The sequence below is a fragment of the Heptranchias perlo genome, chromosome 1 (genome assembly GCF_035084215.1).
Source record: "Heptranchias perlo isolate sHepPer1 chromosome 1, sHepPer1.hap1, whole genome shotgun sequence".
Lineage (NCBI taxonomy): Eukaryota > Metazoa > Chordata > Chondrichthyes > Hexanchiformes > Hexanchidae > Heptranchias > Heptranchias perlo.
The window spans coordinates 107,423,006-107,442,593 of record NC_090325.1 but is presented as its reverse complement, the minus strand read 5'-3'; the positions used below and the strand labels follow the sequence as shown (position 1 = coordinate 107,442,593).

Sequence of the window (19,588 nt, the reverse complement as noted above, 5' to 3'; positions counted from 1 at the left end):
TTTTACAGCACAAAGAAAGGCCATTTGGCCCATCACACCTGCTCTGGTTCTCTGAAAGAGCTATCCATTTAGTCCTGTTCTCCTGCCCTTTCCCCAAACCTTTTTACATTTTTCTTTTTCAAATATTTATCCACTTCCCTTTTAAAAGCTGTTACAGATTCTGCTTACAGCATTGTTTCTGGTAGGGCATTCCATGTCTTAACAACTCTGCATTAAAAAAAACACTATATTCTCTTAACCTTCTCGTTTGGTGATTTTAAATTTATGTCCCCTAATTACCGACTAATTACAGCGAATTTTACCTTATCAAAATCCCTCCTAGTTTTGAACGCTTCTATTAAATCTCCTACTTCACCTAAGGAGAAAGCAGCCCTCTTGATTGGTACCCCATCTACCACCCTAAACATTCACTCCCTTCACCACCGGCGCACCGTGGCTGCAGTGTGTACCATCTACAGGATGCACTGTAGTAACTCGCCAAGGCTTCTTCGACAGCACCTCCCAAACCCGTGACCTCTACCACTTAGAAGGACAAATGTAAACAATTTTACAACACCAAGTTATAGTCCAACAATTTTATTTTTAATCCCACAAGCTTTCGGAGGCTTCCTCCTTCCTCAGGTGAACGGTGTGGAAATAACATTTTCGAATCCTTCGCATTTTAAAATCACAGAACAATGCCTGGTGATTACTGCCCGTTGCCAAGGCAATCACAGTGAGCAGACAGAAAGGTGTCACCTAAAAAGGCCACCGAATATACAAACCCCCAAAAACAAAAAAAGAGAGAGAGAGATAAGGAAGACAGTCAATGACCCGTTATATTAAAAACAGATAACATTTGTTCGCTGGTGGGGTTATGTGTAGTGTGACATGAACCCAAGATCCCGGTTGAGGCCGTCCTCATGGGTCCGGAACTTGGCTATCAATTTCTGCTCGACGATTTTGCGTTGTCGTGTGTCTCGAAGGCCGCCTTGGAGTATGCTTACCCGAAGGTCGGTGGCTGAATGTCCATGACTGCTGAAGTGTTCCCCGACAGGGAGAGAACCCTCCTGTTTGGCGATTGTTGCGCGGTGTCCGTTCATCCGTTGTCGCAGCGTCTGCATGGTCTCGCCAATGTACCATGCTCTGGGACATCCTTTCCTGCAACGTATGAGGTAGACAACGTTGGCCGAGTCACAGGAGTATGAACCGTGCACCTGGTGGGTGGTGTCCTCTCGTGTGATGGTGGTATCTGTGTCGATGATCTGGCATGTCTTGCAGAGGTTACCGTGGCAGGGTTGTGTGGTGTCGTGGACGCTGTTCTCCTGAAGGCTGGGTAATTTGCTGCGAACGATGGTTTGTTTGAGGTTGGGTGGCTGTTTAAAGGCAAGTAGTGGAGGTGTGGGGATGGCCATAGCGAGGTGTTCGTCGTCATTGATGACATGTTGAAGGCTGCGGAGAACATGGCGTAGTTTCTCCCCTCCGGGGAAGTACTGGACGACGAAGGGTACTCTGTTGGTTGCGTCCCGTGTTAGTCTTCTGAGGAGGTCGACGCGATTTTTCGCTGTGGCCCGTCGGAACTGTCGATCGATGAGTCGAGCATCCGACTAACACGGGACGCAACCAACAGAGTACCCTTCGTCGTCCAGTACTTCCCAGGAGCGGAGAAACTACGCCATGTTCTCCGCAGCCTTCAACATGTCATCAGTGATGACGAACACCTCGCTATGGCCATCCCCACACCTCCACTACTTGCCTTTAAACAGCCACCCAACCTCAAACAAACCATCGTTCGCAGCAAATTACCCAGCCTTCAGGAGAACAGCGTCCACGACACCACAAAACCCTGCCACGGTAACCTCTGCAAGACATGCCAGATCATCGACACAGATACCACCATCACACGAGAGGACACCACCCACCAGGTGCACGGTTCATACTCCTGTGACTCGGCCAACGTTGTCTACCTCATACGTTGCAGGAAAGGATGTCCCAGAGCATGGTACATTGGCGAGACCATGCAGACGCTGCGACAACGGATGAACGGACACCGCGCAACAATCGCCAAACAGGAGGCTTCTCTCCCTGTCGGGGAACACTTCAGCAGTCATGGACATTCAGCCACCGACCTTCGGGTAAGCATACTCCAAGGCGGCCTTCGAGACACACGACAACGCAAAATCGTCGAGCAGAAATTGATAGCCAAGTTCCGCACCCATGAGGACGGCCTCAACCGGGATCTTGGGTTCATGTCACACTACACGTAACCCCACCAGCGAACAAATGTTATCTGTTTTTAATATAACGGGTCATTGACTGTCTTCCTTATCTCTCTTTTTTTGTTTTTGGGGGTTTGTATATTCGGTGGCCTTTTTAGGTGACACCTTTCTGTCTGCTCACTGTGATTGCCTTGGCAACGGGCAGTAATCACCAGGCATTGTTCTGTGATTTTAAAATGCGAAGGATTCGAAAATGTTATTTCCACACCGTTCACCTGAGGAAGGAGGAAGCCTCCGAAAGCTTGTGGGATTAAAAATAAAATTGTTGGACTATAACTTGGTGTTGTAAAATTGTTTACAATTGTCAACCCCAGTCCATCACCGGCATCTCCACATCATGGCTAGAAGGACAGAGGCAGCAGGCACATGGGAACAACATCACCTGCACGTTCCCCTCCAAGTCACACACCATCCCGACTTGGAAATATATCGCTGTTCTTTCATCATCGCTGGTCAAAATCCAGGAACTCCCTACCTAACAGCACTGTGGGAGAACCTTCACTACACAGCCTGCAGCGGTTCAAGAAGGCAGCTCACCACCACCTTCTCAAGGGCAATTAGGGATGGGCAATAAATGCTGGCCTTGCCAGCGACGCCCACATCCCACGAACGAATTAAAAAAAAATCTGTTCTAGTGAAAAGAGTCCAAGTTTCTCTCGTCTGACCTCATAACTGAAGCCTTTCATCCATGGTATTGCCTAAGTGATCTCTCCATGACCTTAACATTCTTATTAATGTAAGGTGGCCAAAGTACGACAGAATATTCTAGTCGTGGCCTAACTAATGATTTATATTTAATGGTCCTAGCAGCCTGTTCCAGATGTCCACTATTCTCTGGGTAAAGAACCACCTCCTGATATTTAACCTAGATCTGGCCTTATACAATTTAAATTTGTAACCCCGGTCCCCCCATACCTATTTAATTGGAACAAACTGTCAACTTTAACACAATCTGTTCCCTTCATCATCTTATAATCTTCTTCGATCAGATCACTGTAAAGCCTGCGCTTCTCCAAAGCTTGCGCTTCTCCAGACACTTACATCCCTTCGGTCTGAAAAAAATCCATTAACCACTACTGCAATGGCTTCTTTTCCTGCTCTCGCACAGTTACCTCTGGAGTCCCCCAAGGATCTATCCATGGTCCCCTCCTATTTCTCATCTACATGCTGCCCCTCGGCGACATCATGCGAAAACATGACGTCAGATTCCATATGTACGCAGATGACACCTCACTCTACATCACAACCACCTCCCTTGACTCCTTCATTGTATCTCATTTATCACATTGCTTGTCCAGATGAGCAAAAATGTCCTCCAGTTAAATATTGGGAATACCAAAGCCATTGTCTTTGGTCCCCATCGCAAGCCCCGTTCCCTAGCCACCGATTACATCCCTCTCCCTGGCCACTGTCTGAGGCTGAACCAGACTGTTCGCAACCTTGGTGTCCTATTTGACCCTGAGATGAATTTCCGACCGCATATCCGATCCGTCACCAAGACCGCCTACTTCCACTTCCGTAAGATCGCCCGTCTCCGCCCCTGCCTCAGCTCATCTGCTGCTGTAACCCTCATCCATACCCTTGTTACCTCCAGACAGGAGTATTCCAGTGCTCTCCTGGCTGGCCTCCCATCTTCCACTCTCAATAAACTTGAGCTCATCCAAAACTCTGCTGCCCGTATCCTAACTTGCAACAAGTCCCGCTCTCCCATCACCCCTGCGCTCGCTGACATACATTGGCTAATGGTCCGGGAACGCCTCGATTTTAAAATTCTCCTTGTTTTCAAATCCCTCCATGGCCTTGCCCCTCCCTACCTCTGCAATCTTCTCCAGCCCTACAACCCTCCGAGGGCTCTGCGCTCCTCCAATTCTTGCCTCTTGCCCATCCCCAATTTTAATCACTTCACCATTGGCGGCCGTGCCTTCAGCTGCCTTGACCCTAAGCTCTGGAATTCCGCCTCTTTACCTCTCTGCTCCTTTAAGATGCTCCTTAAAACCTATCTCTTCGACCAAGCTTTTGGTCACCTATCCTAATGCCTCCTTATGTGGCTCGGTGTCAAATTTTGTTTGATAACGCTCCTGTGAAGTGCCTTGGGACGTTTTACTCTGTTAATGGCGCTATATAAATGCATGTTGTTGTTGTGAGTAAAGCTGCTGTTTGACCCTTTTGTGTCTTGTGACAGAATTAAAGAAGTTCATACCATACTAAACCTTAAATAAGAATGCTTCATTTTTCTTACACAGGCATTGTATCCCAAGGATGGTTTAATCTTCTCAATTCTTACTTATCCTTACAACCTCTGGTCTTGTTTCCAATTATATATAATTTATAGAGCTCGTTTTTGAAGGAGTTCATAGATGTGGATCAACTGCTTTTGCTGGGAGTCTCTTTCACATGTCCACTACTCTGGAGGGAAAAACATTCTAATCTTGTTTAAGGCTGGTTAATTTTAAACTTTTGTCCTGTGTTCCTGTACTGACAGTCCAAGTCAAATATTTTGCTAAAATTCATGTTATCTATGCCATTCAGCATTTTGAAGTCCTGAATCATGACTCCCATCTTCATTTTAGAGTCTCATGTCCTGGACTCTCCCTCGCCAGTCTTCACTAAACTCTCTCCGTTACACATTGATCCTGTTTAAATATGCATTACTTTTATTTATCCACATTTAAAATTTACCTGCTTTCCTTTTGTCCATCTGTAGATCATCTTGACTGCTGTTTATCTCCTTCATCTGATGCAGATCTTTTTGAATGCTGTTTATCTCCTTCATGTTTGTCACCTGGTCCCGTGGCTTGGTACGCTAAACTATTAGTATTCTTCTCCAAGTCATTAATGAACAGTGTGAACAACAGGAGGGCCAGAAAAGTCCCCAGTGGGACTTCACTAGCGACCGCTCTGAGAAACCATTTACTTCTGCTTCCTTATGCCAAGCCAGTTTCAATCCTGTTAGGTAATCTGGCATTAATTTCAGGAGCCTCAATCTTCTTTAAAAGCTTAACATGCGCTACTATATCATGCCTTCTGAGAGTTCAGGTAAAATTATATCCACTGAATATTCTTAACCACTATTTTAGGTATCTCCTTCAGCTACAATTCTTAGTGCATTACCCTTCCTCCATCCAAAACTAGTTTCAATGGGTCTCAATTGCTATATTTATTTTATATCAACAGCATTAAGTTAAGGTGACTTTCCCATTTTCTTTCATTAAAAAAGAGGGATTAATTTGAATAATACTTAGCTACCCAACCCCATATTTTGTTGCTTTAATTAATTGCTTATTGAAGTCTTCCCCAGGCACCAGGCCTCCAGACAGGTATGAAGAGACCTAACCATCTCTTCCTGTCCTTCGTCTGTAGTCAAACGCACAATTCCTTTTGAGATGCAGAAGGATTTGTAACAGGCAGGGTTTAAGCACCAGTTCTTGGTAAATAATCAAAAGGGAGCAGAAATTAAACTTTATCTGGTAAACTTGGCTTTACATCAAAACTTAGAGCAGCAGCGATCTGGCCCGCTTTTACCTGATGAAATGGTTGCATTAACCTGAAGAAATTTTGTTACAAGCAAATATCCCTTTTAAACAATGGAGTGTTTTGAATTCTGCGCTTTTAATTGAGTGATCAAATCTTAATAAAAATTTAGTCTGTTTCCCATTTGCTGTCATTTACCCTATGCTTGGGTAATGACAGATCCCAGAAAGATTCTGGGGCCAAACCAATTGTCTCCATAAGCTACACCACAGGGGAACTGCAAGTTATGTTTTTTTTCTGCATTGCAAATAATGCAACTGTGATTGACTTGCAGATAATTCCTATCGAGGGAGAGAAACCTGTGAATGGTGAACCACAGAAGAAGTTTGAAGAGATCCTTCCTGAAATAATAATTTCAAAGTACGTGTTCATCGAATTTTAGAATTTGTGTTTAACAACTGGTCCAGCAAAAAAAATTATCAAGGCAAGGGAAGTCATTGCTGGGAAATGGAGTACTTTTTAGCACCTGCATTAAGCACTCTCAAGTTGGTTATAGTGCAGGCGAGATATAGAGTAAAGTTCCTTCTACTCTAGTATTGTTCAATAGAAATTGCTGATTAGCCACAGGTATGGTTTACCATAAGAGATAGGAGTAGGCCATTTGGCCCTTCAAGCCTGCTCCGCCATTTATCATGGCTGATCTGATTTTTACCTCAACTCCACTTTCCTGCCTTTTCCCCATATCCTTTGATTCCTTTGCTGATCAAAAATTTGTCTAACTCAGCCTTGAATGTATTCAATGACTCCGCCTCCACAGCTTTTTTTTTGGGGTAAAGAATTCCAAAGATTCACAACCCTCTGGGAGAAGAAATTCCTCCTCATTTCCGTCTTAAACGGGCGACCCCTTATTCTGAGACTATGCCCCCTAGTTTTAGATTCCCCATGAGTGGTAACATCCTCTCAGCATCTACCCTATCGAGTCCACTCAGAATCTTGTATGTTTCAATAAGATCTCCTCTCATTCTTCTAAACTCCAATGAATTTAGATGCAACCTGTTCAATCTTTCCTCATAAGACAACCCTTCCATTCCCAGAATTAACCTAGTGAACCTTCTCTGAACTGCCTCCAAAGCAAGTACATCCTTCCTTAAATAAGGGCACCAGAACTATACGCAGTACTCCAGGTGTGGTCTCACCAGCACCCTGTACAGTTGTAGCATGACTTCCCTGCTTTTATACTCCATTCCCCTAGAAATAAAGGCCAATATTCTGTTTGCCTTCTGGATTACCTGCTGCACCTGTATGTTTTTTTTTGTGTTTCATGTACAAGGACACCCAAATCCCTCTGTACCGCAGCATTTTGTAGTATTTTTCCATTCAAATAATATTTTGCTTTTTTACTTCCCAAAGTGGATGACTTCACATTTTCCCACATTATATTCCATCTGCCAAATTTTTGCCCATTCGCTTAATCTGTCAGTGTCCCTTTGCAGACACTGTGTCCCTCTCGCAACTTGCTTTTCCACCTATCTTTGTATTAGCAGCAAATTTGGCCACAATACACTCTGTTCCTTCATCTAAGTCATTGATATATATTGTAAATAGTTGAGGCCCCAGCACTGATCCCTGCGGCCCCCCACTAGTTACAGATTGCCATTTGGAAAATGACCCTTTTATCCCGACTCTTTGTTTTCTGTTAGTTGGCCAATCCTCTATCCATGCCAGTATATTACCCCCAACTCCATGAGCTCTTGTGCAGTAACCTTTAATGTTGCACCTTATCGAATGCCTTTTGGAAATCCAAATATGCTGCATCTATTGGTTCCCCTTTATCCACCCTGCCCGTTACTTCCTCAAAGAACTCTAATAAATTTGTGTCTCAATTTCCCCTTCATAAAACCATGTTGACTATCCTTGATTGTATTATGAGTCTCCAAATGTCCTGCTACTACTTCCTTAATAATGAATTCTAGCATTTTCCCAATGATAGATGTTAGGCTAACTGGTCTATAGTTACCTGCTTTCTGTCTCACCCCCCTTCTTGAATAGGGGTGTTACGTTTGCGGTTTTCCAATTTGCTGGCACCTTTCCAGAATCTGGTGTATTCTGGAAGATTACAAGCAAGAATCCACTATCTCTGTAGCCACTTCCTTTAAAACCCTTGGATGCAAGCCATCAGGTCCAGGATAGTTTCAGACACAAGATCCTTGCTCTCAAACGGAATATGAAATTCTATCATGTTATGATCACTGCTTCTCGAGGGCTCCTTGCTTTGAGATCATTAATTAATCCTGTCTCGTTACCCATTACCAGATCCAAAATGGCCTGTTCCCTGGTTGGCTCCCTGATGTATTGGTCTAAGAAACAGTCCTGAATACACTCTATGAACTCCTCCTCAGGGCTACTTTTGCCAATTTGATTTGTCCAATCTATGTGAAAGTTAAAATCGCCCATGATTATTGCATTGCCTTTTCTACAAGCCCCCTTATTCCCTGATTTATATTTTGCCCTACAGCGTAGCTACTGTTAGTGGGCCTGTACACTACTTGCACCAGTGATTTCTTTCCCTTGCTATTTCTTACCTCCACCCAAATTGATTCGACATCTTGATCTTCTGAGCCAAGATCATTTCTCACTATTATATCAATTTCATCCTTTATTAACAGAGCTACCCACCACCTTTACTTTTTTTCCTATCCTTCCGAAATGTTAAATAACTCTGAATATTTAGCTCCCAATCTTGGTCACCCTGCAACCACCTCTCTGTAATGGCCACGAGATCATACCCATTTGTTTCTATTTGTGCCGTCAATTCACCTTTCTTATTACAAATGCTACGCGCATTCAGATAAAGAACTTTTAATTTTGTCATCTTACCATTCTTTCCTACCCCAGCCCCATTTGCTAATGCACTCTTATGTTTGAATGCTCTGTCCCTTCCTGACACACTCTGTTTATCATTACCCCCATCACTTTCCTGTACTACTTCCTCGTCTTTTCTCTTTATCAATCTAAACTTTGCCCCACCTGAACCCTTCCCCCCCCCCCCCCCTCCCAATCTATTTAGTTTAAAGCCTTCTCCACCGCCCTAGTTATTCGGTTCGTCAGAACACTGGTCCCAGCGTGGTTCAGGTGAAGCCCTTCCCAAAGGAACAGCTCTCTCTTTCCCCAGCACTGGTGCCAGTACCCCATGAATTGAAACCCATTTCTCTCACACCAATCTTTGAGCCACGCATTCATCTGATCTGATTTACCCTGTGCCAATTTGCTCGTGGCTCAGGTAATAATCCGGAGATTATTACTGTTGTGGTTCTGCTTTTTACTTTAGTCCCTAGCTGCTCAAACTCCCTCAGCAGATCCTCTTTCCTAGTCCTACCTATGTCGTTGGTACCTACATGGACCACGACAACTGGATCCTCCCCCTCCCCCTCCCACTCCAAGTTCCTCTCCAGCCCTGAGGTGATGCCCTTAACCTTGGCACTGGGTAGGCAACACAACCTTTGGGACTCTAGCTCTTGGCTGCAGAGAACAGTGTCTATCCCTCTAACTATACTGTCGCCTATTACAACCACATTCCTTTTACTCCCCCCATTTGAATGGCCCCTTGAACCACGGTGCCGTGGCCAGATTGCTCATCCTCCCTGCAGCCCCTGCACTCGTCCACAAGGGCTGCAAGAACCTCGTATCTATTGGACAAGTGCAGAGGCTGAGGCTCCTGCAATGCTACCTCCTGGATCCCTGTACCCGCCTCACTCGCAGTCACATCCTCCTGTCCCTGACCACATGCCAATTCTACAGTATTTAGTCTAAGGGGTGTGACTGCCTCCTGGATCAAACAGTGACACTGTTTTAGCCACATACTGTAATTTTAGTAGAAGAAACCTTACACACAATACAGATAAATGTATTTCATGTGTATTTTTACTTAACAAACATCTATCACCATTCATTGTGAAACTGTAGTCTTTATCTTTCACCAAAGTTTGACATTCTGGCATGAATTTATCAGACACAGCACATCTTAGTGCAGCTTCTAGGTTTTTGCTCAGCAATTGCGAGCAGTACTTTAACTTCATCAGAGTGATTGCTGAGAATGTTGACTCTCTCATTGAGATGAGCCAGACCCGCCCCTGCTCCCCGTCCAGAATGCGTGCTGCTTGCCCTATGCCATGACATGTCGTGTTGGAGATGCTCGTTACTGGTTGGGTTTGCTTTCTTCGGCTTGCCTGGACCAGTTATTCCGATTGGTCGAGTTGACCACAATTATAGCTCACCTCTCCATACAATGTTGGTGCTTCCATGGTATTTAAGTCCGGCATTTTCACCCATATTAAACATCATTTTAGCAGATAGGCAGTAAACAAGGAAGTAAAGCACACACATTGAACAAAAAACACTCGAATTCTGCTTTTCATCTTACCAATAAATGCAATAAAAGGTTAAAGTACACAAGCACATGTAGTACGAATACGAGTATTTGGGGCGCTGGGTAGAAATTAGTTTGCCTATGTTTTCTGGCCCAGACTCAGTGCTGCGGAGACAGCACATGCCCGAAGCAAGAGCCCCAAGGATTGATAGAAATTGGTCCTCGGGCCTCTTCTGCATTCCTGGGGCAAGCTGCTAATGCATGTTGTACCTCCACATGCAGCTCACCCCCACAGGAGAAAACAATTTTGGGCCACCTGCCTCGCTAGAGGCAGCCCTTGTGTAAGTCCCAGGAGGGGAGATTGGAGTGGATTATGAGGTGGGTGGGGGTGATCTCGACTCCTGTGGAGTTGGGGGTGCGGGGGGGAAGCACTCATTCTCCTGGCTCCATAGGAAGGCGTTTTTGGAAAAAAAGATGCCTAACCTTCCCTATGATTGGTACCCACCAACCTGCTGAAGAATCCTGAGCAGAGTAGACCTAACGCCTGCCCTGCTCATGAAGTGACCAATTCGTTAAAGGGGTCCTTTAACCGGCATTAGGCTCCTAATTTACATTTTTAACGGACCTAGCGCCTGTTTTAGGCATCTGGCCGGGTCTCCTAAAAAGTGGGCCCCACTAATTTGGCAGTGGACTTATATCTGCGCGGGTTGGGTACAGACCGTCCCACTGGGAAATTGGTATGCTTTATACCCCTACATGTTCAATGACGGTGTCTATCGCTCATTTTTTATTTACTAATCAAAAATGCAATTACCTACATCTGAATTCCCAATTAGCCGCATGTGGCTAGTGGCTAACGTATTGGACAACATTGCTGTATTCTGCCTGTCAATACCCTGTAATCTCTTCCTCTGAAGAGCATGCTGTACTGCACCAGTGTAATTTCCATTTTTTTGAACAGGCATCTTTGTGGCCTTTCTGACGGAAGCTTCCAATTTGCTGCTGAATTATGAGCAGTTTTGTGTGTGCACTTAGAACTGTGTTGAGACTTGCATCAAGTCTACAGCACAGAAACAAGCTATTCGGCCCAACTGGTCTATGTCAGCCTTTATGCTCCACAAGTCTCCTCCCTCCCTACTTCATCTAACCCTATTAGCATATCCTTCTATTCCTTTCTCCCTCATGTGCTTATCTAGCTTCCCCTTCAATGCATCTATGCTATTTGCCTCAACTACTCCGTGTGCTGGCGTGTTCCACATTCTTACCACTCTTTGGGTAAAGAAGTTTATCCTGAATTCCCAATGGATTTATTAGTGACAATCTTATATTTATGACTAGTTTTGGACTCCCCACAAATGGAAACCTTTTCATAATCTTAAAGACCTCTATCAGGTCGCCCCCTCAGCCTCTTTTTTTCTAGAGAAAAGAGCCCCAGCCTGTTCAGCCTTTATTGATAAGTATACCCTCTTGGCTCTGGTATCATTCTTGTGAATTTTTTTTGCACCTTCTCTAATGCCTTTATATCCTTTGCACTGTACTCCGTGTGGTCTAACCAAGGTTCTGTACAAGATCAACATAACTTCTCTGCTTTTCAATTCTGTCACTCTAGAAATGAACCCCAGTGCTTGGTTTTTTTATGACCTTATTAACCTGTGTCGCTACTTTTAGTGATTTGTGTATCTGTTACCCCCCCCCCCCACCACTGATCCTTCTGCTCCTCGACCCCGCTGAGACTCTTATTATCCAAGCAGTATGTGGCCTCCTTATTCTTCCTATCAAAATGCACCACCTCACACTTATCTATATTGAAATTCATTTGCCATTTACACACCCATTCTGCAAGTTTATTAATGTCGTCTTGTATTTTGACGCATTCTTCCTCTATATTAACTACACTCCCCAATTTGGTGTCGGCCGCAAATTTTGAAATTGTACTTCCGATGCCAGAGTCCAAATCGTTAAAGTAAATTGTGAACAACAGTGGTCCCAGCACCAATCCCTGTGGAACATCACTTCCCACCTTTTGACAGTCTGAGTAGCTACCCTACTCTGTTTTCTGTTTTGTAGCCAATTTGCTACCCATTCTGCTACTTGTCCCCTGACTCCACATACTCTGACCTTAGTCATGAATCTACTAATCTACCTTATCGAAGGCCTTTTGAAAATCCAAACATATTACATTTTCTGCATTACCCTTGTCTACTCTTTGTTACTTCTTCAAAGAATTCAATAAGGTTGGTCAAACATGACCTTCCCTTTTGAAATCCGTGCTGTCTATTATATTTTCAGTTTCTAGATTTTTTCTATTACATCTTTGAGTAAAGATTCCATTATCTTTCCTACCACTGACATTAAGCTAACTGGTCTATAGTTCCCTGGACTTGTTCTATCTCCCTCTTTTTTAAAAAAAAAACAGAATATTTTTTAAATGGTGAGAAACTATTAAATGTTGGTGTTCAGAGGGATTTGAGTGTCCTTGTACAAGAAACACAAAGTTAACATGCAGGTACAGCAAGCAATTATGAAGGCAAATGTTGGCATGTGTTGGTCTTTATTGCAAGAGATTTGAAGTTCAAGAGTAAGGCAGTCTTGCTACAATTGTACAGGGCTTTGGTGAGACCACACCTAGAGTACTAAGTGCAATTATGGTCTCCTTACCTAAGGAAGGTTATACTTGCCTTCGAGGCGGTGCAACAAAGGTTCACTAGATTGATTCCTGGGATGAGTGGGTTGTCCTATGAGGAAAGATTGAGTAGAATGGGCCTATACTCTCTGGAATTTAGAAGAATGAGAGGTGATCTCATTGAAACGTATAAGCTGCTGAGGGGACTTGTCAGGGTAGATGCGGAGAGGATTTTTCCCCTGGCTTGAGAGTCTAGAACTGAGGGCATAGTCTCAGGATAAGGGGTTGGCCATTTAAGACTGAGATGAGGAGGAATTTCTTCACTCAGAGGGTTGTGAATCTTTGGAATTCTCTACCCAAGAGGGCTGTGGATGCTCAGTCATTGAGTATATTCAAGACTAAGATTGATAGATTTTTGGACTCTAAGGGAATCAAGGGATATGGGGATCGAGCGGGAAAGTGGAGTTGAGGTTGAAGATCAGCCATGATCTTATTGAATGGCGGAGCAGGCTCGAGGGGCTGTATGGCCTACTCCTGCTTCTATTTCTTATGTTTCTTTTGTTTAAATATAGGAATCACATTAGCTGTCCGCCAGTCCTCTGGCACTATTCCCTTTTCTAATGAATTTTTATATATATGTAATAGTGCCTCTGCTATCTCCTCCCTAACTTCTTTTAATATTCGCAATTGCAATCTATCAGGACCAGGAGTTTTATCCTCTCTAAGTTTGATTAGTTTATCAATTATCTCCCCCCTTTCTATCTTAAATGTCTTTATATCTTTTTTGATCTCTTCTAATATCATGTGCCTTGTTAGTCTGCCAGGTAAATACTGAGGCAAAGTAACTATTCAATATGCAAAGAGACTGCTAAAAGTCATTTCACTTGGAAATTTTTACAGCCATCAGAGAGAGAGAGAGAGAGAGAGAGAGACTTATTTTGGTTTCAGTTGGGTTGGATTCAAAGCCACACCGCAGCGATTGAAAACAGTTTTAGACCGCATGACACAATGTCACCTAGTGCTCAATGGAATTGGCGTTTAAACATTTTATGCAACTAGTAATTCTAAATGGAAAAAATATTTCCCCCTTAGAAAACTGAGCCAGCTGAATGAAGAAAGTGAAAACTGCACTGTTGGATTTATTTCCTTGTATTCGTAAGTACACTTATTTGGATATGAATTTTTCATTTGAATTCTACAAATGCACTTATTACTCCCCATAAGCACTAGTATAATGGATCGGTTAATAATATAACTGTCCTTTGAAATGGTTGCTTCAAAAAGATGGCAGAATCCTTTTGGCTGCTGATTGCAAGATTTAGTTAAGTAGATTTATAAAGAACTGCCTCTTGGATCATCTATAATTAAAATTAGTAGTACACTGAAAATGTGCTGAGGATGTATCTGACAAATGGCAGTGGTGGTTTTCAGAGTTTGGTCTTTGTTCACCTTTGGAGGTTTAATGCCAGCCTGCTCCATCCAGTTAATACATGATGACATCTGTATCAAAGGATTAATAATTGTGATTATAGTCACATAGATGAATGCTTAATTGCCAAAAAATAATGCATCCACTTCATTTTCTTAAACAAAATACACTTTGGCAATTGAAAAAAATAAAGCACTCTGCTAAAATTTGAGAGTAAACTGTGACAAAAATGAAATACATTTTTCTGACATTGATAAGATGGTAATGTAACAATGTGAATTAGATATTTTTTTAAAAATCTTAAATGGAGCTCAGAATTTCTCTAAATTAATTGCATTTAGCACTTGCAGGTCAGGTTTACTTTTGTTTTCAATGGCAGATGTGCACAGATTTAGAAACATTTAATATTGTGACCATTAACACATTGAGCTTCTGCAGCCTTCAGTCCATGCATTTTAGATATGTTGGGGCTGAAATTCCACAGCCCTGCTGGCACCCTCCTGGCCCAACTCCAGGGTGGCAGAAGGTCAGGAAAACAGGCCAAGACCCAGATATGCCGGTGTATGTTTGGTGGCCAGTACACTGAGTGAGACGAGGCATACCGGCCTCTTCAAGGATGTAAGTGGCAACCATCATGGGGAGCCAGGCCAGAGAAGCGGCCTGGACCCCAAAGATTTGCAGTGGGGTAATTTTGATTTGGCATGGTTAATTCAGCTGTGTTGGGACTGGTGGTGTGTTTCCGGAGGACCCAGCAACCCCCACTCCCCAGACCTAGAGGGACAGGCTATATTTCCTGCAGCTTGGGGCATGCAGGTGTCTACTGGCCCCATGCTAATTATGTGCATATTCTGACAGCGTCAGCTCTGCAGTGCACTAGTGGGCACGACCCTGGCATAAGTTCTGGGATCGGGGTCTACGGAATTTTAGGTTTATGATCTTTAGTTGCATGATGGTGTAGGTAAGAGGAAGGTCACTATTCTCTATCCTTATGTATCTGGCCTTTTTGACTTAAGTAAATTAAATTCTTGGTTTGTAGCACGCATTGTGTGAAGGATTCTTACCCTCCGGAGTTACTTAAAGCTTGGGACAAGTATAATCGCACCAAGACTTCTGAAAATGACCGTCCAGGTGAGAGTTTTAGTTGCTTGTTTTTATAGTGTTACAAAATTTGTCTTTGTTGTTCCTAAAATAAAAGTTTTTTTTGGCATACTTAGAGAATTGAGATGCACCTTCCCAAACTTGGGTCGGACAGATATAGCTGACCGTTGATGTTTGAAAATTACTTGTAGCAAAAAAAAAGTATCAAATTATGTCGATAATGTTCTGATTTCTTGCATGTCTTTTATGAGAATATTTCAAAAAGGTCAATCTGCCCATCAAGCCCACTCTTTCCAAAGCAAGAGATCAACAGGTGGTGTGAGAAGGGACTCCATTCTATCATGGACTCCCCTCCCACACCACCTGTTGATCCCTTGCTTTGGGAAATACTCATTTCCTTCTCCAACCTCCCAGGGAACAAAAGATCAATCTGAATCATTAAGGGAGAAATTGGACCCTGTTGTGTCTGTTTTTCAGGCACAGAACAGGGGCGAAACCCACCAATTTAATTGTGCTGTCTCCATCACCCCAAGGGTGTCTGAAATAGGTCCGACCCCATATTGATGTCCCTCATGGCCTCCTAAAACAGGCGCTAGGCTCGTTGCATATGTTAATAAGGAGTCTAGCACCTGCTTTAGGGACCCCTCTGGGAAATTCGACCGCCATGAGGAGAGCAGGCTCCCGGCCTGCTCAGGTTTCCTTGGTGTGGATGCGGCCTTAGCAAGTGGCCACCACCGAAAAGGCAAGTAAAATCTTTTTTTAAAACCATGATGTGGAATGCTCCTCCCAGCTCCTCAGCACTCCTGAGGGCCACTACTGGCCCACGATCAGCCCCCTTCTGTTCTCCTTTCACTTCCCCACCCCCCACCTTGGGATATTAGCGGAGAGCTACTGTCAGCGAGGCGGACATCCCAAATTGGACGCTGGCAATAGGCGAGCTGGCTCTAGAGGCGTGACAGGCGCTTGCCCAAATTATTCAAATGAGACCTGCAGCCCAAGTTTGGGTGAGCCTTGGGGCCTCCTGGTTAGGGCACGCGCTCTGTGCGCACATTAGTTATATGGCTGAAAACGGGCCTTTACCAATTTTTATCCCAATAGCTCTCAACATTTAATCCCTTATTTTAACAGATATTGATTCAGCTTCTTTTCAAAAGTTCTTTAGAACTTCATGCCATTCTTTTGAATGTCTGCATTTTCCAGAATACAACAAAATAGAGGTAACCAAAACAATATGCTATTTGGAGAAAAAATTGTAGCATGAGACTTCTTTTTGAGGTATATTCTTTCCAGCCTTTTTCTTTGGTGTCTCCAAAGCTGAAAGAACAGGCCTTTTCTAATACTGCTCTGAAACTAGCCATCCAGAGGTATGTAAGAGTAATCTTGGTGTGGTTTTCCCTCTTGGGGAAAACTCCTAGCATTTGGTGGATATAATCCCATGTCCTGCCAGCCTTTCGGTAATTACATAGAAATTACAACACAGAAACATGCCATTCAGCCCAACCAGTCCATGCTGTTTTTCCTCCACACATGCAGTAGTCCTAATCCCATGTGCTTGCTCTGTTCTTATATCCCTTTATCCTCTTTTCCTTAAACTACCTGTCTAACTTCTAAAATGTTACCAGGGCTGCGGGTTCGCGGTGGGGGGGTCCGCGCCCGGCGAAATCAGTCTGCCCCCCGCGCGATCGCAGCCTAATTGGATCCACTTACCTGGTCTTCCGGGTTCTCCACTGCTGATCTGCGCGTCGGGCGGACTGCGCATGCACAGTAAGGTCTGTCAGCTGGAGGAGCTCTATTTAAAGGGGCAGTCCTCCACTGACATGCTGCAAGAAATAGGAAAAATTACAGCATGGAGCAGCCCAGGGGGAAGGCTGCTCCCAGTTTAATGATGCCTCACTCCAGGTATCATTAGATGGGGTGAGGAGGAGGGGGGAGGACAGAGATTCCACCCCCCCCCCCCCCCCCCCCCCCCGGCGGGCGGGAGCAAGCAGCCTGCCTCTTCCACCAGGAAGACCTGGCTCGAGGTGGCATAGGAGGTCACCTGCACCACCAACATATCACGCACCTGCATACAGTGCAGGAGGCGCTGCAATGACCTAATTAGTTCAGCCAAAGTAAGTACACTTATTCCCCTACACTCCGTCTGCCACATCACCGCCCCCACCCCACATCTCCTTCTGTACTGCCAACACTACTCTGTCACATCACCCCTCATACCCACTCAAAGCTCATCCTCATCTTACCTGCACTCACTCACCTCGCCAGTACTCATCCCACCACTACCACTCAACCCAATCCTCATACAATCTCATGGCTCTATCTCATACTCACCCTCTGATGCATCTCTTTCACGGTCAGCCTCACTCAACCTGCCACTACCTGTGCTGCAGCCACAGGGCATGCATCACATATGTGCAGTAGGAAGCGTAAGGCAAATGTGTTGTGAGCATGAAGGGGATGCACAAGGGTGTTTGAGGGTTTGTCATGGTTTTTAATTCTATTTAATTTCTGACCAACTCACATCACATATTATATTGGCACCACTACTGCCACGTCTTTGCGAATTTTGTCTGGTTTGTGCAATAATGCCTGTTCCTGAGGATCACAATGAAGACCCACACCTGATGCCACCCATTGTGTCACTGCAGAGTGGGTGTAGGTGTATTTGCAGGGCTCTTTTGTGCAGACGACTGAGAGACGTCGGCGATGTCCCCGGTGGCACCCTGGAAGAATGCGGAGAAGAAGTTGTTGAGGGCAGTGGTGACGTTGACAGCGACGGGTAAGATGGTGCTCGGGCCAGCCGGGAGCAGCTCGGCATGAAGGAGGCTGCAGATGTCCATGACTACATGTCGAGTGACTCTGAGCCTCCGTGTGCACTGCTGCTCAGAGAGGTCCAGGAAGCTGAGCCTCGGTCTGTGGACCCTGTGACGAGGGTAGTGCCCCCTGCGATGCATCTCTCTCTGCGGTTGCCCTCCCTCCTGCTGTACAGGTGGATGTGTCACAGCACTGTGTTGTGGAGCTCCACGTGTCAGAGGTGGACGGCTTGGCCGGCGAGGCTGGTGATGCTGTTCGCCCTCCGAGGAGGTCATTACGGCGGCCCCCATCCGGAAGATGTACATCTGAGGGGGTCCGCAAGGTAAGTACATGTATCTGGACCCTGGGGTAAGTGTTCAAGTTGGTGAATTTGATTGTCAGGAGGAGGGTGGTGGAGGCCAAACTTTGTCCCAAGTGACAGAGTGGCCTCCTGCAATGAATGAGGGTCTCCTTTTCCCCCCCCACCCCAACCTGTCAAATGGACCTTTGCAGCTGCCACAGGCTGATAGCTGCAACACGTCCATTTGAACTTGGAGTGTTTCCCCCAGTATGGGAAACAGTCCCAGTTGTTTCTAAAATCCCACCCCTCCTGACATATTCCCTTAATCAGGTCTGTTAATGACCTGAAATACCTAGGTAAATAGTCTCAAGTGGCACCCCGCTGGCTTTAATTGCCTGCGGGAGTCCCACATGCGGGGGCTGCGCACGCACGTTGGCGCGTCTGTGGGGAACCCGGAAGTGGGCGGGTTGGAGCCGGGCTCCTGACCCGCTCCGGGATTCCCTGATTTTCAGAGCCCCCCAGCCAGGAACGCACCCGATAGTGGGTGCTAAAATGGAGGCCATGATCTCTGTTTCAGTAATCAACTTTGGTAGTGCATTCCACAGCTTCAAAACCCTCTTTTTAAAAAAAAAAAAATTCTCTCTGGCCAAAATCTCTTATATTTAATCTTTTCTCTTCCCTCATTCTAGACCCCTCAATCACTGGAAACTGTCTGTTTCTATCTGCTCGATCTCATCCCTTTATAGTTTTAAACACCTCTATCAAATCACCAGACCCAATTTTTCAAGTCTTTCATTGTGTTTCCTCATGCTAGGCAACATCCTAGTAAATCTGCACTGTACCCTGTATAGTGTGGAGCCCAAAACTGCAAGCTGTAGTCCAACTGTAGTCTTACTGAGGTCTTATATAGATTCAATACTACATCTCAACTTTTATATTCTATACCTATTGCCACAAAATCCAGTGTTCCATTAGAATTTTTGTGGCCTTATCCACTTGAAGTGCTGTTTTTAATATCTTGTGAAGCTGATCTCCCAAGTCCCTCTGCCTTTCCACATCACCCAGTCTTCCCCCATTCAAAGTATAATTGTTACTTTGTTAAAATCAAAATGTACCACCTCACAATAACATTGAATTCCAACTCCCACTTTTTTTGCCTATTCCATTATCTTATCTCTATCCCCTTGCAGCCTCCTTTTGTTCTCAATGATTTATTATACCTTCTATCTTAGTATCGTCTGCAAATTTGAGC

General features: G+C 44.7%; 1 protein-coding gene across 1 annotated transcript in view; it reads left to right on the top strand.

Annotated features, from left to right (window-relative positions):
• The window catches only part of haspin (histone H3 associated protein kinase), a 51,011-nt gene that overhangs the window by 19,076 nt on the left and 12,347 nt on the right, over positions 1 to 19,588 (top strand). The window contains exons 8-10 of the mRNA XM_067989376.1: positions 6,064 to 6,149; positions 13,811 to 13,873; positions 15,184 to 15,275. Coding sequence (XP_067845477.1) covers positions 6,064 to 6,149; positions 13,811 to 13,873; positions 15,184 to 15,275 — 241 coding nt within the window. The remainder of the gene's footprint in view (positions 1 to 6,063; positions 6,150 to 13,810; positions 13,874 to 15,183; positions 15,276 to 19,588) is intronic.